Genomic DNA, 23,957 nt, shown 5'->3' with positions numbered 1-23,957 from the left:
ATCGCACGTTCTGATGGTGGAATTGGTCGGCATAGTGTTGAACGAAGGAATCGGGACTCTCCGTCGGTGCTCTTTTTCTCGCGGTCATTAGCATCTTTAGTGGCCCGTGTCATTCCCTTTTCAACTTCTATGTCGCTCCGGTAGCCGTTTTCCCATTTTTCCTGGGGAAGGATGGCCTCAGGGGTACCTGTGTCTTCATCTAAATAGAAGTATTTAATTTGCTCGTATGAGAGATTAGACAACTCATGTGTGATGTTAGGTTTTCTACTAAAGTGTGCTTCGGAGTGCGGAACCTTTGTTGTTTTTTTGTTTACATATTCGCAGTTGGTGGATAATGGTTTTTAGTGCATGCTTTATGTGGAACGATTTAGTAGCCGATTTTTCTTCTTTAATACATGCGTCTATTCGTAATTGTCTGTATTCATCTTTCTGTGTGTCCAATAGCTCAAAAGTTGTTGACGGGGGCTATGTTATTCTATGCTATGTCTATGTTATTCTCATTTCAGAAAGTCTCTACTTGATGTCCCACAAGGCATTTTTTTAATCCAAACGAATAGAACCAGATGTTCTATGGTTTTCAATATAACTGTCCAAAAATTGTGTTACGTTAGGGCCATTCGCTTTGTCAATTATACTGGCAGTAGGAAATTTAGAGAAGCGAACTATTGCAGCGAGAAGGTATGTTTCATGGCCCTTTTCATTGTAAATTGGTCCACTGAAATCAATATATATTTCCTGGTTCGGTTCAGCACAAGATATATAGGGGTGGAAATGCTTGACGTGAATTACTGATTTAAGATTCCTACCAAATGCTGTGCAGGAATTACACTCGGTTTATCTGACGATGAATTCCCTATTCATGTATGGACACCAGCAATGTGTACTCATACATATCATGCCTGAAGTACCTGGGTGACTAGCGTGCAAGTTGTCAATTAATGTATCCAGCAAAACGTTAGGCATAGCAACTTTTTCGTCTATACAGACGCAACCAGTTCGCACATGGAGAGCCCGCCAGTAAGAATAAAATTTCGGATTGATCTCTTTCTCCATCTCCTCATTGTTGTTGAGTATACGATCACGCACTTCTTTAAGGACTGGGTCTTTGCTTGTGAGCGAAGCTATCAAGGATTTGCTCAAAACCTTTTCTATGATATTGTCAAATGTGAGTTATTGTGGGCTGGGTGTGAGGGGTGTACTATTGTTAGATGATGCAACTGGGAGTGTTGGTGGGAAAGGTGCTGTTGGTGATTCCGTTATGAGGGAAGAGTTGCCGAATCTAGCTATGGTGATGCGCTTTCTGTGGGGCATATTGATTTTGTTTATTGAAGTTGTCTCACTTGAATTGAGATTTTGGCGACAAACTAAGTGTAATTTAGAGATGATTTTAGTCAACTGATTTTGATTGGACAAAAAGCTCTCATTTTTTCAGCAGCTGACTGTTACAACTATGATTGCAATGTCCACTAATTACCGGGAAATTAGTCTTACAAAATTTTTTTTCTCACCCTGTGGTAGGCTTTACATTCTGAATTAGGAAAGCATGCTTAAAATGGGGTGGATTTCGCTTAGCGAGTGCAGTGTTAATTGGTATTTGGTATGCATTTTAGAATAGTTTGCATTGTAGCTGGTATTTACTAATGGACTTCGATTTGCGAGTGACATGTTAAATGCATGCGCGTGTAAATGAATTTGAATTGTGCTAATAGTATTCATTTAGTTTTTGACAGGTTTACTGTGTGTAGTGATTTGCAGTGCGGATCATGTGTTTTATGCAAAGTGTGTAAATGAGGTGCAGATTGAATTGAGTTTAATTTTAAAGAGTTTGCACAGGCGGAAATTAATTCGTTTTGCAACAATGAATTGCTCATCATAAGCGGAGACTTTTTAAGCGATTAGGATGTTGAGATATGTATTCAACGCGGCCCATTTTAGCACCTGGCAGGTATTCAATTGTGAATTTAAAAGGTTGTAGTCTATCTGCTCAACTATTTAGACGGCTATTGTATGATTTAAATGAACGGTTTTCTTATAATATCGACAGGAGTGCTCTGTGATCTTTAATAACTTTAAATTGTTTTCCATACAAATGTTTTTTAAAATATTCAATAGACTAAAATTACACCGATTAATTCTAATTCATTGACACTGTATCTCTCCTCACAAGAGATTAAAAACCTGGAAGTAAAAGTAAAGGGTAACCACCCGTCTACTTTTAGTTATTCAAGGGCAGCACTGAGCCCGGCAAATGAAGCATCACATTTAACTTGCGTTTTGAGATGCGGATTGTTATGACAATTTTCAGCTGCATTTGCGATGCAATTGTTTTTTTTTCAAGAAAACGTCTTTCGTCCATTTAAATCGGTCCATTATTGGTCCATTTAAATTTAGCAGATTTTCCTAAAAAGGGACGTAATGAGTTGCTAATTTGTGCAAAATTTTGGATGAATTTATTTGTGTAATGCACTGAACCAAGAAAAGAACGAAGTTTGTATAATGTTTTTGGTGCTTCATGAGATAATATTGCTGATGTTTTTTTTTCGATTTGTGATATTCCCGATTGTGAAATATGATATCCAAGCCAATCAATTTCTAATTTTGCAAAGTGGCTATTAGGAAGATTAATTCTAAGATTTTCTTCATCAAGTCTATTAAGAGATTTGATTACCTGTTGTTTATGATCTTCTTCTGATCCTTTGCTACTAACTAGAATATCATCAAGGAAGCAATATGTACTTTTCAACCCTATTCTAGTGTGATTTTTGGACTTTGAAATTCCGTGGTTATATCGATGAGGTCATAAAATCCAGTTTGAAATCGGTATGTGCCTGTCATATCACAGCTTATTATATTGAAGTTACTGTGATTAGCTCTGTCGGGGTCTAGATTTAAATTACTCTAAGCATTTTTGAAGTCCAATGTTGAAAAATATGTGGTGCTTTGCGACCTGGGATCACTAACTTGTGGTGATAAGGATTTGATTAGCGTATCAATGTTAGGTATTTGGTATTATTTTTGTGGATTGCTTTTTTGAGGGTTTTTGAGTCAAGTGCAAGTTTTATAGAACTTGTCTTTTATGGTCTTTTTAACATTGACTACAATTGGTGAAACACTATATTTATCTGGTCATACGTCTCCCTTTTTGGTGTTGTGGTTGGAACCTTTTGTAAAATTTTGATTTTGCTAATTGACTTTTATTTAATCTTCCAATCCGCGTTACTAAGTCAGGAAATTGTAATTGTATTTTTTACTTTGAATGCGTATTGTGGTGAGAAATTTTTACTTGATTGCCCTGTTCCGATAAAGATTCTGTGACTGCAAGTCCTAGTTGATCAAAGAGATAGCAGCCGATGGTCAGTTTGAGACCATCAGCAACGACTGTGAAAATGGCAGCTGATGTATGCTATATACTGGCCGTTGCTATATACTGGTGTTCGAATCTTATCCTCAATGTGGATTAGTTCGTTCGAAAATGTCCGCATTTGTGGATTATTAATTTGCGTACCTATATTGCATATGGTTACTAGTGAATACTTGCGCTGTGAGTGACTTATTTAAATTGCTGCAGGCACTTCCTGAGTCAACAAGTAGATTAGTTGAGATATTTTTGATTTTGATGGGCTGCTGAGGAATTCAATTTTCTCGAGATCATTGTGTATCATGGCGACTATGTTGTCATCGCTGCTCCTGTAGTCGGATTTGTATAATCTGGACGATGATACTAGAAAATTCACGGAATCCTTGGGTGAAGTTCTTCTTCTACTCTGTTGACCAATTTTTTCTTTGGATTTTGAGCTTTCTGTGTATTTGTTTTCTACATACTTTTGCGGAATGATTTGACAGACCACATTTGTTGCAAGTTTTATATTGAGCGATCCATTTATCTTGGTGCCCCGGAAGCTATGGTACCCCACAATTTGAGCAATATAGTGGAGGTATTTGATTGCGTATCCTATGGAAGTTGTTTGAGAAAAACCAATTTGACAGCGAAAACGGGGCGGGTATTGAATTGCTTCAACCTTGGCCGAGATGAGGTGTGCTTGAATTTGATGAAGATTTTGCATCTCGAGTTCTATGTTTATAGCTACCTCAAGAACTTTCCTGGGCTCAATTGTTTCTTTCAAGAGCTCCTACTGTTTTTCCAGGTTGATTAAATTAGTGATGAAGACATCTCTAAATAGAGTTCCTTCTTTGTTTTCTAAGCAACAATTTCCAGCTAGTTGTTTAAATTTTCCGTAGAAATGCTTGCCTGTTTCTCCCAGGAGCTGTTATGTGATGAGGAAAACGTGCCTGTCAAATGTTATATTTCTGGGTCTGATGAATGCGTCTTCTACAATCTTCCTTAAATCGGCAGTTGTGAGAGTGTCTATCGTTATGTGTGTGTTTTTAATATTGAGAATTCTACGTCCCTCCACACCAATACTGAGCTACAGTAGAAAGACTGTCTTTCGATCAGCGAGTGGCCATGGTTTATCTCCGCACAATTACAATTTTCCTACTTCGATGAGTCTTTGGCATTTGTTTTGCCAGTTCATCTTATGTTGTGCGTTCCGGGCGTTGCGTTCCTGTTCTGATTGTGCTGAAGATACGACGATCGTTTCTTTGTATATAGGCTCCAGGTGCAATTCTAACATTTAGGACCGAGAAGTGTATCCAAGATGATGTTCTCCTTGACAAGCAAGGCTAGTTTGTTCTGTACCCTTCACTTTTCCCATAGGAGAGGTGGGTCGGGTTTAGGTTTATCCCAAAAAGCGTCGATTTCCAGGTGAATTCCTTTGGTTGCTGACTGCGTCACGTCATACTTTATTAAAATACTTCGCCGCGCCAAGACACACATTCAACTTGAGATTGGATTTCGTCAGGCGAAATGCTTGCATATTTCTGAGCTTGATTTGCGGAGCGGAATCAAAGATATTAAGGCGACTGATATTGAATTGACAGGATAAGAAGAATGAACTGAAGTGGATATCAACAAAATGGATAAAAGTTAACAGACGTACCTGATCGCGCTGCGGGAAGTTACAATCATATGAATGAATAACAAATTAAAAGAGGGAAACATGAAAAAATGTCTGGAGTTAAATGAAAGTTGAATAGCAACATAAAATTAAGAACAAAATTATGACATCGTATAAAATTTACTGCACTAATTGAAATGAGGATTAACAAGAATTGTACAGGTATCACACACACAAATAGTCAAACGTGGACTGCACATACAAAATAATAAGCTTAAAGTTCCTACGACTACATTATATGGAATTTTCTGACAAGAGTCTATGTCTTATGTGTCCCATATAATCTTGTATAATTTCCACGAATTTTTTTCGTGTTTTCATTGAGTTTCCACGAAATCTTATATAAACTATTATAGAGAATCGAAAATGATCGCAACGAAATCAAAGATAGCTGTATGATCGGTAACCCGAACTATGAACCGGGATCATATTGCTCAATGTTGCCAATGCTACTTCCAGAAATAAATTTTAGGATGACTTGCCACAAAAACTATGACGTTTGCCGATATATTGCAGGAGAAAAGTTGCGTAAAAAACCAAGATGTTACGATTTACAGGAGCCTTTGATACAATGACCTTCAATGCAATCCAAGCAAGATGAGGAAAACAATGATAATTAACCAATTGCTGAAACCAAATATTCATAATTTCAAACTATATTATCACATTCACTTGATCTTTTCGAGCTCGAGATTCTTAGGCATAAAGCGTTATAATAAAGCATTTCTAAGCAAGTGATTCAATTAATGTTGCACCGCAACATTTGGTCCGCTGACAAATAGGTTAAGGATAAAATTGTCAAAGCATTAGGCACCAAAAGCATTAACTCTCAAAAAACATTTAGCAAAAAATCTAAAAGGGGAAACCTAAAGGGGATGTTAAAAGCGGACCCCCCACTAGATAACACATCCCCCCTAATGTTATACAAGTTGATTAACTTGTATAACAAGTTTGATTAACCTAATTCTGAGACCCGGTAAAGTTATCTAGTGGGAGAACTATATCTCAAGGGTTACAAAAACTTTTTTTTGAAACTTCGGGGAAAACAATCTCTTTCTCAGTTCTCGCGGAGAACTCGAAATTTTTAGTTTAGTTTTGCTCCCCCGAACTAATAGCACTAAGTTCGCGCGCAAAAATTGGCCGCATTTTTTGAAGGGGGAATTAAGTGAAACCCGATTTCCCATCTTTTGCGTTCTTTTAGTGTGTTTTTAGCTTTCAGCACAGCAAAATCCACGAAAAAGACAAACGAAACTAATACGAATAAAGACCAGCATCAAAGACACGAAAAAACGCCCTCAAAAGCAACAGCAAGTCAAAATGTCCAATCTTGAAATGCAGAAACAGTCGCGGGGATCACACCGCAGCGTTGCTACAAGGTTTAACAATGAGGCTGAAAATATCATGTCAAAAGATCTAGACACCATTTCAGAAGCAGAAATCAACAGGCTAAATCAGGTAGCGACACTTCTCACCCGAAAGCAGAATTTTCTGGTAACTTTGAACCAAGAACTTCAACAGAACTTGACGGAGGCGGAAGCACTGGACAATGACATTCTGGAGTCCGAGGAAGTTGATGACAAGTTGACACAGAACATTGATGCAATCAAACGCTTCACGAAACGTTTTGAGGGACCTTCAACAGCAGCAGATACTTCAACGCCATCTACTTCAACGCTGTCCGATGCTATGAGGAACTCAGCCAACATCAAGTTACCAAAAATCAATCTGCCAGTTTTTTCGGGAAATTATATGGAATGGACTTCGTTCTTTGATTTGTTCAAAGGAGCAGTCATCGACAACAGTTCTCTTCAAAGAAGTCAGAAGTTGCAGTATCTGAAAGCATCTGTAAAAGGTGATGCTGCCAAACTGCTTGCCTCGATACCAGTTACCGATCACAATTTCGACATTGCTATGAATACTCTGATAAACAGATACGAGAACAAGTGGATCATCATTCGCACACACCTGCATTCAATTGTTTCGTATCGATCACTGACAACCGATAATGCCAGAGACTTAAGAAATTTAATTGAAGCAATGGACGAACATCGACTTGCCTTGCAGAATTTGGGAGAACCAGTCAATAGTCAAGACATCTTTTTTGTTTACTTGATCAGTGAGAAGCTGCCTACAGAGACAAGAAAACAATGGGAGCTGTCTTCAAAAGGCAAGGAACCTCAAAGATATGCAGAGCTCAGATTTTTCTTAGAGGAACGCGCACAAGCACTCGAGGCAACAGCGCCACATATTGAAGTTACTGTGATTAGCTCTGTCGGGGTCTAGATTTAAATTACTCTAAGCATTTTTGAAGTCCAATGTTGAAAAATATGTGGTGCTTTGCGACCTGGGATCACTAACTTGTGGTGATAAGGATTTGATTAGCGTATCAATGTTAGGTATTTGGTATTATTTTTGTGGATTGCTTTTTTGAGGGTTTTTGAGTCAAGTGCAAGTTTTATAGAACTTGTCTTTTATGGTCTTTTTAACATTGACTACAATTGGTGAAACACTATATTTATCTGGTCATACGTCTCCCTTTTTGGTGTTGTGGTTGGAACCTTTTGTAAAATTTTGATTTTGCTAATTGACTTTTATTTAATCTTCCAATCCGCGTTACTAAGTCAGGAAATTGTAATTGTATTTTTTACTTTGAATGCGTATTGTGGTGAGAAATTTTTACTTGATTGCCCTGTTCCGATAAAGATTCTGTGACTGCAAGTCCTAGTTGATCAAAGAGATAGCAGCCGATGGTCAGTTTGAGACCATCAGCAACGACTGTGAAAATGGCAGCTGATGTATGCTATATACTGGCCGTTGCTATATACTGGTGTTCGAATCTTATCCTCAATGTGGATTAGTTCGTTCGAAAATGTCCGCATTTGTGGATTATTAATTTGCGTACCCATATTGCATATGGTTACTATTGAATACTTGCGCTGTGAGTGACTTATTTAAATTGCTGCAGGCACTTCCTGAGTCAACAAGTAGATTAGTTGAGATATTTTTGATTTTGATGGGCTGCTGAGGAATTCAATTTTCTCGAGATCATTGTGTATCATGGCGACTATGTTGTCATCGCTGCTCCTGTAGTCGGATTTGTATAATCTGGACGATGATACTAGAAAATTCACGGAATCCTTGGGTGAAGTTCTTCTTCTACTCTGTTGACCAATTTTTTCTTTGGATTTTGAGCTTTCTGTGTATTTGTTTTCTACATACTTTTGCGGAATGATTTGACAGACCACATTTGTTGCAAGTTTTATATTGAGCGATCCATTTATCTTGGTGCCCCGGAAGCTATGGTACCCCACAATTTGAGCAATATAGTGGAGGTATTTGATTGCGTATCCTATGGAAGTTGTTTGAGAAAAACCAATTTGACAGCGAAAACGGGGCGGGTATTGAATTGCTTCAACCTTGGCCGAGATGAGGTGTGCTTGAATTTGATGAAGATTTTGCATCTCGAGTTCTATGTTTATAGCTACCTCAAGAACTTTCCTGGGCTCAATTGTTTCTTTCAAGAGCTCCTACTGTTTTTCCAGGTTGATTAAATTAGTGATGAAGACATCTCTAAATAGAGTTCCTTCTTTGTTTTCTAAGCAACAATTTCCAGCTAGTTGTTTAAATTTTCCGTAGAAATGCTTGCCTGTTTCTCCCAGGAGCTGTTATGTGATGAGGAAAACGTGCCTGTCAAATGTTATATTTCTGGGTCTGATGAATGCGTCTTCTACAATCTTCCTTAAATCGGCAGTTGTGAGAGTGTCTATCGTTATGTGTGTGTTTTTAATATTGAGAATTCTACGTCCCTCCACACCAATACTGAGCTACAGTAGAAAGACTGTCTTTCGATCAGCGAGTGGCCATGGTTTATCTCCGCACAATTACAATTTTCCTACTTCGATGAGTCTTTGGCATTTGTTTTGCCAGTTCATCTTATGTTGTGCGTTCCGGGCGTTGCGTTCCCGTTCTGATTGTGCTGAAGATACGACGATCGTTTCTTTGTATATAGGCTCCAGGTGCAATTCTAACATTTAGGACCGAGAATTGTATCCAAGATGATGTTCTCAAAACCCGATTTCCCATCTTTTGCGTTCTTTTAGTGTGTTTTTAGCTTTCAGCACAGCAAAATCCACGAAAAAGACAAACGAAACTAATACGAATAAAGACCAGCATCAAAGACACGAAAAAACGCCCTCAAAAGCAACAGCAAGTCAAAATGTCCAATCTTGAAATGCAGAAACAGTCGCGGGGATCACACCGCAGCGTTGCTACAAGGTTTAACAATGAGGCTGAAAATATCATGTCAAAAGATCTAGACACCATTTCAGAAGCAGAAATCAACAGGCTAAATCAGGTAGCGACACTTCTCACCCGAAAGCAGAATTTTCTGGTAACTTTGAACCAAGAACTTCAACAGAACTTGACGGAGGCGGAAGCACTGGACAATGACATTCTGGAGTCCGAGGAAGTTGATGACAAGTTGACACAGAACATTGATGCAATCAAACGCTTCACGAAACGTTTTGAGGGACCTTCAACAGCAGCAGATACTTCAACGCCATCTACCTCAACGCTGTCCGATGCTATGAGGAACTCAGCCAACATCAAGTTACCAAAAATCAATCTGCCAGTTTTTTCGGGAAATTATATGGAATGGACTTCGTTCTTTGATTTGTTCAAAGGAGCAGTCATCGACAACAGTTCTCTTCAAAGAAGTCAGAAGTTGCAGTATCTGAAAGCATCTGTAAAAGGTGATGCTGCCAAACTGCTTGCCTCGATACCAGTTACCGATCACAATTTCGACATTGCTATGAATACTCTGATAAACAGATACGAGAACAAGAGGATCATCATTCGCACACACCTGCATTCAATTGTTTCGTATCGATCACTGACAACCGATAATGCCAGAGACTTAAGAAATTTAATTGAAGCAATGGACAAACATCGACTTGCCTGGCAGAATTTGGGAGAACCAGTCAATAGTCAAGACATCTTTTTTGTTTACTTGATCAGTGAGAAGCTGCCTACAGAGACAAGAAAACAATGGGAGCTGTCTTCAAAAGGCAAGGAACCTCAAAGATATGCAGAGCTCAGATTTTTCTTAGAGGAACGCGCACAAGCACTCGAGGCAACAGCGTCAAATGGAGTAGGAGCGACAAAAACTCAAATGAACGGGAACCAACGACATTTGCACACACATTTGGCGACTTCCGAGCAACAATGCGAATGTTGTGAAGAAACGAACAAAATTTTCAAATGCGGAAACTTCAAGAAACTTTCAGTAAGGAAACGTGCAGAGCTGATAAAGGTTAGAAAACTCTGTTTCAATTGTCTGCGACCGGGACACAGATCAGAAGATTGTGATGGATCGAAATGCAAGCCATGTGGTAGAAAGCATCATACTCTTCTTCATCGTGAAAACATCCACAACAGAAACACCGATCAGCAAACAACTAGCGGAACAACCAGCACTCAAACAAATGACAAACAGAAGAACAACGCTATAACAACAACAGCAATTGCAAAATCCAAGGATGAAAGCAAGTTCACAGAAGCTATGACTCAACGCACTTCAGAAGAAGTCTTTCTTCAAACCGCAATTGTTTCCGTTAATGTTCACGGCGAGACAAATTTACTTAGGGCGCTTTTAGACTCAGCTTCACAAAACAACCTTATAACTGAATCAGCAGTACTAAGGTTAAAATTGAAGAAGAAAAGCAGCAACACAAAAGTTTTTGGAATAGGTGGGACGGTTCAAGACAACAAAGGTCGCGTGGACCTTCTTATCTCATCAAGGAACAGATCGTCCGCTGTCAATATTAGTGCGTCAATTTTGACAAAAATGACTGATAATCTGCCATCACGGTTCGTTGACACCAGCCAATAGGAAACAGTAAAGGAGTTGGAGCTTGCTGACCCAGACTTCAACAAGCCGTCATCAATTGACCTCTTGATCGGAGCATCTCATTATGAAGATATAATGATTGACAACAATCGACTAAAAGAACCTAACTGTGGAATAACATATAGGCTATCAATGTTCGGTTGGGTCGTTATTGGAAGGGAACAGACAGACAAAACCTATACAAACGATCTGCAGATTTTCTTTGTTTCTTCAGAGCCAGAAAATTTGCAGCGTTTTTGGGAAATAGAAGAAGTTCCAGCAAAGCAGCTTTGGAAAGCCGAAGAAAAACGCTGCGATGATCATTTCAAGGAAACAACTAGAAGAAGCCCTGAAGGTCGCTTCATAGTGAAACTTCCCTTCAAGAACGAGACAAAAGCATTGGGAGATTCACTTCAACAAGCCAAAAAACGACTCCGCAGTCTACTATTCAGATTGGAAAGACAACCCGGTCTTTATAAGAGATACGCAGAAATCATTGGAGAGTTCTTTCATCTCGGACACATGGAGAAAGTTCCAACATCAGAACTTGTCAAGCCTGTCGAAAACTGCTAATATCTTTGTCATCATTGTGTGTTCAAGGAGTCAAGCACTACCACCAAGCTGAGGGTCGTTTTCGACGGATCCGCAAAGACGACAACAGGAGTATCTCTTAACGACAGACTCATGCTTGGACCAATTCAGAAATACCTTTTCAGCATTTTTGTTCGATTTCGACTACACCAAGTAGCACTTTCTGCTGATATTGCAAAAATGTACAGGCAAGTGGAATTGAACAAAGAAGACAAAGATTATCACCAATTATTGTGGAAAGAACCAAATTCAGAGGCGATTGAAACCTTTCGTATGACTCGAGTAACATACGGCATTGCTTCTTCGTCTTTTCATTCAATTCGACCACTGCAAGTTCTTGCCGAAGAAACAACAAACAATAAACTTCGTTTGTCACTAACAACTGATATGTATGTGGATGGTCTACTTACAGGATGCGAAGATTCAAAAGCCGCAGAGAAGCTCCGGGACGCCATTATTACGCTTCTTGCTTCAGCAGGTTTTGATATACGGAAATGGGTATCTAGCGACTCAAAACTTGTATCAAGACTAGCTGCCACTTTCAGAGAAAGGGAAGACGAGAAGATAATTGAAAGCGAAGACTATGCCATTAAGACGCTTGGGATAAGGTGGAATCCAAATCCGGATCAATTTGGTTTCACAGTTAAACTTGACAAGGGAGCTCCGTTTACTAAACGGCAAATCCTCTCAGAAGTTTCACGTTTATTTGACCCACTCGGATGGCTATCACCAACAACTATTCAACATAAATCCTTTGTTCAACTGTTGTGGATGGACAAACTTAGCTGGGATCAACCTTTATCAGACCCAATTCTACAGCAGTACCTGCGACTTCGAGCACAACTGAAGGATCTTGAAAAAATTAGTCTTCAACGGAAGGTTCTCAAGCCAGCCAGGAAATCAGATTTGCAGTTGCACGTCTTTTGCGACGCTTCTACTAGAGCATATGCTGCTGTCGTTTTCATCAGACAGGAGACAGACAGTTTCATTGAAACAAAAATGCTTACAGCAAAGACAAGAGTAGCACCAATTAAATCAGTTTGTGTGCCAAGGTTGGAACTTTGTGCTGCCCTGCTAGGAGCTAAGCTTGTCGAAGCAGTGACAAATGCTTTTAGCGATGAACGGTTTCCAAATCCAAAGGTTTTTGCGTGGTCAGATTCTACGCTTAACATTGCCTGGCTACAAGATTATCCGAGGAAATGGAAAACATTTGTCGCAAACCGAGTAGCCAAAATACAAGAAATTATTCCATCCAGTAGTTGGAAATATGTTCCAAAAGAGGATTAGCAGCAGCTGATCTGTTGAACTATAAGCTTTGGTGGAATGGACCAGAGTGGTTGCGGCAACCTGAAAACGCCTGGCCTTCACTAGACATTTTGTCTCCTACAGGAGAAGAGACGGAAAAGGAAATAAAGGTGCAATCTGAAAACCTGACAATGATTTAATCAAAAGAAGATAACGCAGTTTTATTGATGATAAATCGGCTTTCGTCAATACATAAAGTTACAAGGATATTTACCTATATCCAAAGGTTCATCAGCAGTATCAAGAGAAGAATTCAATATTCAAAAGCAAAACAACGGACAACAAAATTGTCGAAAAGCATAAATGCATGCTCCTCAACGCCAAACGAAAGGACTGATAGTAATGAGTCTACGTCTCAACCAATGAACCGGACTTATAATTTAGTCTCCTTAAAAGGGAAAGATTTATACGAAGGACGACTTCAACTGTACAGCTTCATACAGCGAAATTTTCTTCATGAATTCAAGACCATCAGGAATCAGCCCACTGAAGATGCAAGCAACAGCAGCAGAGATGCGACACAACAAGACATTCAGCAACGTAACAAATTCACTGGACCAGAGGGGTTTGGTGGTATAGGTATGGCCGGGGCCCCAGGTAGTCATGTCAGCGCCGGGGGCGCAGGTGAAAATGCGAGCTCAATTTTACTGCCAAATCCTTAGGTACAGGTAGGGCCGGGGGTCCAGGTAGTCTTGTCAGCACCGGGGCGCAGGTGAAAATGCGAGCTCAGTTTCTTCTACCAACTCCTTAGGTACAGGTAGGGCCAGGGGCCCAGGTAGTCTTGTCAGCACCGGGGGCGCAGGTGAAAATGCGAGTTCAGTTTCTACTGCCAATTCCTTAGGTACAGGTAGGGCTGGGGGTCCAGGTAGTCATGTCAGCGCCGGGGCCGCATGTGAAAATGCGAGCTCAGTTTCTACGAACTCCTTAGGTATAGGTAGGGCAGGCTGCCCAGGATGTCTTGTCATCGTAGATGGCGTCGGGGTCTCAAAGGATGATGTCAGCCATGGTATAGGTTGGGCCGGGGGCCCTGGGCATCAGCTGTACATCGTGTCTACCGGGAATACAGACAATTCTAGCGAAACAGTACAACGCCTATGGAGCAGCCACTAAGGGGAGACACAGAAGACGAAAATTTCCTAGAAGCAGCAGTCTCAACAGCCTTTCACCATTTTTTGATGAAGAAAATAAGGTGATTCGAGTTGGGGAACGCCTAGCCAATTCACCTTACACAATAGACCGAAAATTTCCAGTTCTTATACCAAGAAAATCACCAATCACTGAAATGCTTATTCGAGAAGCACACGAGAAAAATCTCTACGGAGGACCAAAATTGACGTTATACACGCTTCGACGAACTATTTGGATACCTGGAGGGCTTTCTGTAGTGAAGGGTGTCTTATACAGATGCAAGCCATGTATCCGATTTGATGCCAAATTGTTACAACCTCAGATGGGAGATCTACCTCGAAAACGATTAGTGCCGTCATTTGCGTTCAATCACTGCGGACTCGACTATTGTGGACCGTTCTACAAAAAAATGGAACTCGAACGCTTTTGAAAACATACGTTGCAATTTTCATTTGGACTTTTGGAAGAAGTGGTCAACAGAATATTTGTCAAATTTACAACAACGGAAAAAATGGCAAACGGGACAAACAAATATTGACATCAATGATGTAGTGTTAATCAAGGAAGAGAACACACCACCCACTCTGTGGCCAATGGGACGAATAACAAAGGTCTTTGATGGAAATGAGACAATAGTTCGAGTTGTTGAATTAAAAACATCATCTGGACTATTTATACGGCCAGTCAACAAGCTTGTCTTGTTAATGAAAAACGACAATGACATGCCGCCATTAAGATCTGACAAGGAAGATGACACAGATGAAGAATGAACAACAGAGGATGCAGACGAGGAATGACAGCAAGGAAATGTAAATTACAACTGTACAAAACTGACAAACAAGACCTGATTGAATTTAAGAAAGTATCAATAAACTTGTGATGGGTTGCTGAGAAAAACTATTTACGGCAATTGACCGCTTAACCAGAAAGCCAATTTCAATGATATATTAGTAAAGTTGAACCAGTTCAAGGAGGCCGGTATGTTACGATTTACATACAATGTTACGATTTACATACGATTAGTCTTTGATACAATGACCTTCAATGCAATCCGAGCAAGATGAGGAAAACAATGATAATGAACCACGTGCTGAAACCAAATATTCATAGTTTCAAACGATATTATCACATTCACTTGGTCTTTTCGAGCTTGAGATTCTTAAGCATAAAGCGTTATAATAAAGCATTTCTAAGCAAGTGATTCAATTAATGTTGCACCGCAACACAAGATATGGAAACCAAACAAATGTTAATAGATCACATCTGTCGAAGTATCTTTTCATAACATAACTACTGGGATCGCAAAGTTATCTGTTAATTTTTGTTTGGTTCCACAACTTCAATTTGCGGCGTATTTGAAAAAGTCATTGTTCATGCAATAAATCATCCTAAGTTCGGTCTATAATTGATTTCTGGAGTGACAGGATTTGGGTGGGTACTAACGGGTGCAGCTTCTTTACAGAGGGAAAATAGGTGATTTGACGCAAAATCAATAATGTTTGTCTGATGCGTTCCAAGATAAAGTCATAGAAAACAATATATGACACAAAGGAATGCTAATTCAGCCCATTTCTAGTAGCATGCTTTTGTAACAGGCTCTGTACTTTTGACATACAAAATTTTTGTAGAACAGGCAAAAGAGTCCAGAGAAAGCAGGCAAAACAATTGTAGAAGAAATAGTCATAACTAACCATTGGATTAATCTGACGCGGACCAATCGACAAACGCGTTCCTTGAGTTATTAAATGCATCCCTCTAAAACTAACTTTAAACTGATTGGAACACTAATACTTTTTTGCAACATTGTGTATTTTGAGGAAATTTTTTGGTTTAATCATTTTTTATATCAAATGAAAAGAATAAATTTGGATACCTAACTCCTAACTACTAGAGTTCGTTCCTTAAATGTTTGTAGATTACATTTGCAATTGTTTCGATACTTATTTGGGACTAATTTGTCTTAGTCGTTATTTCTGAAAATAATACAATCTGAGACTAATAATGTTTGGGTATTATTTTGCCGGAGACGGTTTTCGGTTTTTTGACACGAGAAAAATAAAAGTTCTTGCTGTAATCCATATCAACCATATTCTTGCTAATTATTCTGAGCCTTCCCCAATTTTACTCCTTCAATTCGCTCTAGAAGTATTTTTCTGAAGAAGCAGACATCATTCAGCTCCGCCAAAGTCTACGAAAATGTAATTGATCTATATAGAACTGGCTTATGTTCAATTTTTCATTGCTGTGCAAAAAACGTTTTCTCTTCAAATCATAGAAGAAGGGATATGAAGTTGTTCTTGCTAAATTACTCATTTTCTTCAGCAACATTTTTGATTTTTTTTCTTAAACAAGGCGGATCGGTAATTTACAATTACATATAAGGTTCCGACCCCGCTCATCCACAATTTTGGCATGATTGTCTACCAAATGAGGAACATAGAAAAACACAAAAATTCAAGTATTTTCTTTTAAAAAGTGGTGTATGAACGAAAAGACAAAAAGATAGCCTCCAAAGCAAATAACTCAGTGGTGAAGTGAATGATAGTGCAATAGATTGATGAAATGTGCAAATATTAAGAAAGCGAGTCAAGACGAACAGCAAAAACAAACAACAATAACAAATATTAATTACATCAAAAACTTCATGTCCGTTTTAAAAAACAAAACTTAATAACAGAGTCAAAGCAGCGTCAGATAAAAGTGATATTAACAAAATAACTTTTAATTCAGCAGAAAAGATTTGGGATTCCTCAATAAAAAGGCCTGGTAACAATTAGACAATAAAGAACAAAACAGTAAAGTGGTATAATTCGCTTATTTTTTTAAAACAATTAATTTCAAAGTAATGAAAACCCTTAGAAATCAACTAAAATATCCCATAGGTGTGCAATTAATAAAACTTCTATAGAAGGAATTAGAAGTTGCCGGTATTCTTTTTTTATGCGGTTACAAAAAGAACAACAAGTAGACGACAAACTAAAAATCATCTAAAACTTGGCGGAAAACGCTTTCGAAAGCGTAAAGCCATACTACGGCCATCAAAAAATTTTCAGTTACACATTCTGCGAGCATCGATAATTTATTATGTAGCCTCTCATTAAAGAAGCTAGGTATCAAGTAGATAAAAATGAAAAAAAAAAACGCAAAATAAAGGAGCTTTTTAATTTTTTTCGAAAATAATATTTCCAAAGACTTTAATGCCATTAATTACAGAATGAATTAATTAAATAGGTTCATTTAGTCTTATAAAGCAAGCCCTTGAGAATTGAAATTATCCAGAATATATCTTACGTCTACAAAAATAACGTCAAACATGACAAAAATCAAAAATTAGTTTATTTTTTTTCCTTGTCGAAGCCAATAAAGTCAACGAAATCTTTAAAACCATTAGATTTTGTAACACCAATTCCTCTTGAAACGTTCCCTTGACAACAATAATATCTTATTGGGCTTGTAACAAACGAGACTAGATAATAACAGACAATAAAAGGAGCAAAATTGCGCAGTTACAAAGTGTTTTTTTTATTTATAAAACAACTGTTTTCAGAGTCGTGAAAGCCATCTCTAATATCAAGCTATCTCCTAATATCAAAATATCGGATCATCCATTCTTCCGTGAAGATTCAATAAAACCGTGTCATTGTACTGGAATTTTCATACGACTAAAAAGACAAAGTAAAAAGGACAGTTAAAACAAAACTTAAAAAATTCAAATAAATTCTTCGAGAAAGTAGTGTCGAAGCCGTTAAAATCATAATCTATATCTTCAAGGGTTTTAATATTATCGATTGTGCCTTATTCTGACTGCCAATAGTGTGATATATGGACTTTCAATAACGCGATAAAGTGACAATACTAGAAGAAGTGAAAAATAGGCAAATACATGAAAATAAAAGAAATTGTGAAATCTAGTAGTATCAAAGCCAGAAAAGCATAATTTAAAGTGTAAGAACGCAATAAAGATTAAATTTGAATTCATTAGAAAGAAGAAGCATCATGTTTCTTTGCTGACATTAATCTACAAGTTGACCAAATTAAGAGAAAAATGGAGGCAAAGTTCAATGTCATTATTTATTTAAAAATCAAAAACTTTTAAAAGTCAAAACGACCATAAGCTTTCAAGTAACCAACTGAATACAACAATGTGGAGCTCTTTACAAATCCAGTTGAACCTGTCAATAGTGAAATTTGGTTTGAAATGTTCTGTTGTTTAATTAATGTAGAAAAGATCGATTTTTTTTTATAAAAAAGAACGACTGATTACAATCCAAAATAATTCTAGATTATACCAGTCCAAGATTGGTCCAAAATTAGTCCTGCTAATGCGGTTTGTCCATTAGGAATAGATATTTATTTGAATGTTCTAGATATTGATATTTTGTTAGTTAAAAACCCAAAATTAGATGCTGCGTTTTTGATAATCAATGAAAAAATTTAGCAAAAAACGGCAAAGTTTTAATTACAGAGCAATCTCAACGGAATTTGAAGTATAAAAGCCCCCTTTTGAGTCTAAAAAGATTGTGTTAGTGGTGTTTGGGTCTGTAATTCCTGTAAATTTAAGCAAACTGGCCTAAAGGAATTTATTTCGTGCTGTTTTTGATGAATAAGTCTTAATTTTGAAAAATTTAGCTAGAATTTTTGACAAAAAAATTAACAGAAATAGCCTACAATAAAGTTTTCTGTCTTTACAAACAAAGATTAACAACACTTTCTAAAAAAATTAACAAATTTTAGCAAAATTGGCAAAGTTTTAGTAAAAAATTCCGGAAAATGTGAATAAAATCTCACCGGAATAATAATAATAATAAATTGTTTACTGGTGTCTTTGCAGCAGAATAAATAGAGCACTTACACAGTTGATCGATACAAAAAAAGAGCACCAGAAAGATCGCCATTAGACCATAAGGTCCGTTTTCAGGCGTCTCATAGTCGGAAGAGAAATTTCATGTTATTTATTTCAAAGTTAATCAGTGGAAATCAGAATTAAAGTGATAGCGATAAAAAAAAAACAAGGAAGGTTAGTGTTAAAATGATTTCAATTTTGTCATACTTTTTGATGAATAAATTTTCTAATTTAAGCCATAAATCAACCTAGTGAGTTGTTCATTCAGTAAAAAATAGTTTTCTAGCTTTTCGTGAGCAAAATTATTTAACTGTGCGCCGCTCAAATTTTTCACTTTTGTTACAAAATTAGAATCCAGTTTGAGAAAAACGTTTAAGAGTTTTCGGATTTTATTTGACAGACTGTTTTCGGAAAAAGATGAATTAAGGGGGATCTCACCGGAATTCAATCGTTTCTCAAAATTTAAACCTCAATAACTCCCTGTAAAAAAATCTTTTTAATTCCATATTCTACCCTGGACAAGCTTTCTAATAATACCAGTCTCAACTCTTTACGATGAATATATCGACCGGCCAAAATTGACTGAACAAAAAAACCCATTTGAGTATATAGTTCCTTCCCCCTCAAGAGGGGTGGGAACAATTATTAAAAGAGCCTCCTCGGAAAAATTCTCTGAAATTTTACAAATATAGAGAGGAACAATGAATATTGTCAACAAGACTAGCGATGCAACATCGGCTGTTTAGCTGATTTAAAAAATGCTGAGAATTTGCATTGAGAACATTTGGTTCCTTGACGTCAAACTTTTACTTGAGATATCAGAATTGATTAATAAGACTTTGTCAGCCTAGATGTACATGAGAATATCATAACAGAAATGCCCGAAAGTTATCCCGTAGGTAATTCCAAAATAAGTTTTGGCTCTTTTGAAAGCTGCTGGGTTCTCAAACATTGTTCCATGCACTTAGTTAAACCCATAAATGGTTTCTTTGAGGAAAACTATAATTCAGTGTTGTTTACTTCTCAGGATTTTCGAGGTTAGGGGGTGGGACGGGAGGGCGTAATATAGAGCATTCTATTTTCTTTGAAATTATATGCAGAATTAAAATTAGTCAAGGCTTATACGAATACGGGTCGTCGGAATCAACCATTTTGGAGGAAAATTGCAAAACTCACAGCCCAGCCGTTCTTCCTCATCTGATTTTCTTTTAAATTTCTGCTCGTTTTTCAAATCGATTGCTACAAATGTAGACTTTTAATCTGCACCTTACTTATTTGAATACTAAAGAAGCCTAGGATATTTGGTTAGGCTGGGCTAATCTGCTGGCTATTCAGGAAGCCGTAATCTGATAATCTCTTTATTCCGTTCCCGTCTGCTCACCTCTTTACCAATTTATTAAATCGAAGGATAACCCCCCTCCCTGCGCCAGTTATTCATTTTTCGTTCATTCGTTTCAGCCTTACTCAATATTAAAAATAGTGATAAAATAAGTTTCAATTGAATTGACGTCGGAATAGGCCATCTGTGATTCCGCGCGAGTTACTGTCTGCTGTTAGAGGTCAAACGCTCTAAACTTGACCAGAATTCCTAATTCACAGCAACAACATTAGAATAAGTTTTGCCTCAAATCTTCTACACAGGCTGCCAGTTCGCTAAGTGAACAATAGTTTTGAGGAAGAAAACCAGAATCGTGAATTTTCATTTTTCTGTAATTTGTATAAAAATTTCTTCATTTTTACCTTTACTGTTGAGATAATTTTTGCCTTAATTTTGCACCTCAGTAATTTTTATCTTGTAATTTTACCCTAATTTTTTAGCTAGTTTAAGGTAAACAATATGCAATTTTTGAGATAAAATTCGAGGTAAGTTAATTAACTTTACCTCGAATTTTAAAGGTAAGGCAAATTATTTTAAGTTTTCAGATAAGCTATGATGCTTCCTCGGGTTAATTTACCTTAGACGTTTTTTATTGTGTATAAGAGCCTTAATTGCCTTAATCAACCCTTCATTGATTTTAGATCACGCTCCGAATGGATTCCGTGACAATGAGAAAGAGGAGTCGAACACTCGCAACAAAAGAGGAGATAGAAGTAATGGAAAGGGACACGAGAGGGCAGATGGCAATCATAATAAGAGAAACCCTCCTCTTCTGCAGCAGAATGGACATCTGTCATCTCCCTCTTCACTTCTGTCTCCCAATGAAAGCAGTGACGAGTTGCTGGAGAAAAACAGACAGCTTGAACAGAGAGTGGCTGATTTGGAGGAGGAGGTTAACTAAATTCAAAGATTATACTTGATCCAAGTCACTTCTGAAAAGAATAACAATTTTTTATTGCGGCGACTGATTAATAGAATTTGTCAAAATATTTGAAAGATCAAGATAACATTATCAACCAAAATTGCACAGCTGAGTACTGATGTCAAGACAAGCAAAGGGTTTTCCATGGGTTTTTGCTTGCCGTTTCATGTGTGAATTCGCTCGGTCAAATTCTTTTCAGAGGCCAAGATTTTGCAGTGTCTGAAAACAAAGTTGTCTCATTTTTCTTGCTCGCTTAATGAAATTCTCGTAATTGAAATTAGGGTAATTTATAATTTATTACAACTTTACAACTTCTCGGAACAGATATGTCAAGAATAATTTCTTCATGTTTCTATTAGGGCTTAGAATTTGATTTCTCGCCGCGATGTTATTTTACAGCAATTTTGATATATAGGGGAACTTTTTTCATTGCGAAACATAGTCAAAAGCTAAAGGATGATGCAGATGAAAAATTATGTTGCATAATTGTTTCAAAAATTACAAGATTTTCCCCAAATGATACGGCTATTTTGGCCAGATTGTCTAACTTCTCATTTTGCCCATCAGTTTTTTTTAAAACCTTTGTGATATCGGTGGTTCTCAATTACATTTTCGTCTTTCATGGTTTGCATTTCTGTCCTGTTTGATTTTCATGTCCCAGCTATTTTAGTATTGTGCCTTTGGGCTAATTTTCTCAAATTTCTTTGCACTCTTGTTCAAATTTTATGAGACCTGAGCTCAACAATGCTGTCAGTTTTAGATTTGCAAATGCCCGACAAAAAATTTGATCTCATTAATCTCATTATGAGCTGTGGAGAAATTTTGCATCAATGGGTTCATATTTCTTTTATTTGCCTCCCGAAGTGCTACTTCTTGAAAGCAAAGAAACTGTAATGATCAGGAATTTATTATCATTAAAGTGTTAAATAGTTATTGAAAAATGGGCACTAACAGTAGCTACTGTATTTGCACAGTTTTAATAACGGAAACTTTGATAGATAAGTTTTTGTAGCTCAGAAAGCTGTACGTATTGACTGATCTTGTTACATTTTTTAAAGAAAACAATTCAACGTCTTATTGATGAAAGCCAATGCTTTAACTTATTTTTGTCACATACTTCAGTGCTTGGAAAAATATAGTTTTCTCGTAAACTAAAAAAACGACATCGACGATTTCGCGTGTTTGTTCGTCAAAAATATCGGTGATTTGTAACTTTTGGAAGCCACCATAAACACGGACGGCTTTACTGCAATTAATACCAAAAATTCTCAGCATCAGTTTTAATAGTTAGCAAATGCAGAAACTTTTAATTTAATTTTGACATAAATCATTTCGAGGGAGTTATACCCTCGTATGGACCTGGAATTATTAAAAGACCATCCTCAGCCGATATAAGGCATAAAAAGAGTCTCATGGATAGATTTTTGGTATCAACAGAATTTGTCTGGACTTTAAGTGATATTCTCAACTTTGGCTGGAACTAAAACAACCGTCCCGAATTTGACTAGACAATGAAACGTGTCCTGAAATTTGGCTGGACAATAAAACGTATCTTGGAATTGAATTTGGCTAGACAAGAAAAAATGTCCTTGAATTACGTTCGAAACCGAAGCAATGTCTTGTTTTTAGTTTCCTTTAAAGTAAAGGACATGTAGCGCAATTGTTAACCTTTGGGTAAATTTATAGAAGGTCACGAGATCGCACCCAGATCTTGGCACAACTTTTTAGTTTGAATCAATTTTGTATATGAAAAGAACTTGGCTGGACTTATGAAAAGAATTAGACTCGACTTTAACTAGGGCCCTCGACCGCGTAGTTTAATTCAATATATACCCCCCCCCCCCCCCCACATGGAGTTAATAGGTCTTTTCATATTTCCAGGTCTAGACTAGGCTAATTGTTATTCATCGTGCTGAGCTATAGAAATCTATATGGTCTTGTGTAGAGCTTGACTCTTTATATTATTTCCATTTTACTGTAATAAAAACTACGATGTCATACAACTGATGACATTTTTTGACATAACAGGTGGGCCGTCTGAATGCAGAAGTGGACCACTTGAAGGGTGTGATTGCATCTAAAGAATTAGAGACCCGTGACAACGCAGGTGAAGCTGGAGGCGGTAACACTGGCAAAGACAAAGGGCATCATAATCATCTGAATGAACGGAGTAAGCTGATTCATTTTTTTTAATAAAGAGAAAAGGCTATTTAATTTATTTTGTTTGTGCCGTGGCTAAGCTTAACTTGGGCTAAAATTTTTGATAAACAGTAGCTGTAATTAGTTTTTTAAACCTGTTCTAATGACACATAAAATGACGCAATGAAGTTCAAGTTTTCACTTTTCATCTGCGCAGCCATTACAAAATTGATTGAACCTAGATGATCTATTGTTTTCGGATTTTTTTGTTGACTGCTTTATATTTTTTTTTGCCTCAGCTCCAAATTGCTAAAATTCTGCATACAAAATAGGTATAGGAAATAAAGCAAATAAAGCTTGAACACAACTATCCAGCGGGAAACAATTTCCAGAGATGACATTTTCACAGAAAACCTCAAGCAGCACACTACATAATGTTGAGAAATTTACCTAAAAAATTCAGGTTAATTTATCGGATCTGTGTACGTGTTTTGGCATTCGTACTCTCATTATAATTTTCGGGAACAGCGTTCAAATTTCTGAACCCGTAGAAAAAGGATAATAATAACCATTTTTATTTGCACTTGATGGACTATCGCAGTTGGTGTACAGAAATCCACTATAATTAAATCGACGATTTTGTGGTCCAGCTAAACACTACCAGTCCCCAAAAGGTACTCCAGCAGAGGGTGCATGTGGCCTTGGACATTCTAGCAGCAGTTGTAAGTGTAGGGCGTACAAGTGTG

General features: G+C 37.4%; 1 protein-coding gene across 3 annotated transcripts in view; it reads left to right on the top strand.

The window, feature by feature from the left end:
- Nucleotides 1–23,957, top strand: part of LOC142341323 (echinoderm microtubule-associated protein-like 2) — an 88,429-nt gene that overhangs the window by 3,191 nt on the left and 61,281 nt on the right. For all 3 annotated transcript variants that reach the window (XM_075392255.1, XM_075392261.1, XM_075392251.1), the window contains 2 exons: nt 20,792–21,042; nt 23,101–23,242. In XM_075392255.1, coding sequence (XP_075248370.1) covers nt 20,792–21,042; nt 23,101–23,242 — 393 coding nt within the window. The remainder of the gene's footprint in view (nt 1–20,791; nt 21,043–23,100; nt 23,243–23,957) is intronic.

This window comes from Convolutriloba macropyga, chromosome 1 (assembly GCF_964194025.1).
Source record: "Convolutriloba macropyga chromosome 1, txConMacr16.3, whole genome shotgun sequence".
NCBI classification, from domain to species: domain Eukaryota; kingdom Metazoa; phylum Xenacoelomorpha; order Acoela; family Convolutidae; genus Convolutriloba; species Convolutriloba macropyga.
The sequence above is the reverse complement of the archived record's forward strand: the minus strand, read 5'-3'. Positions and strand labels throughout refer to the sequence as shown.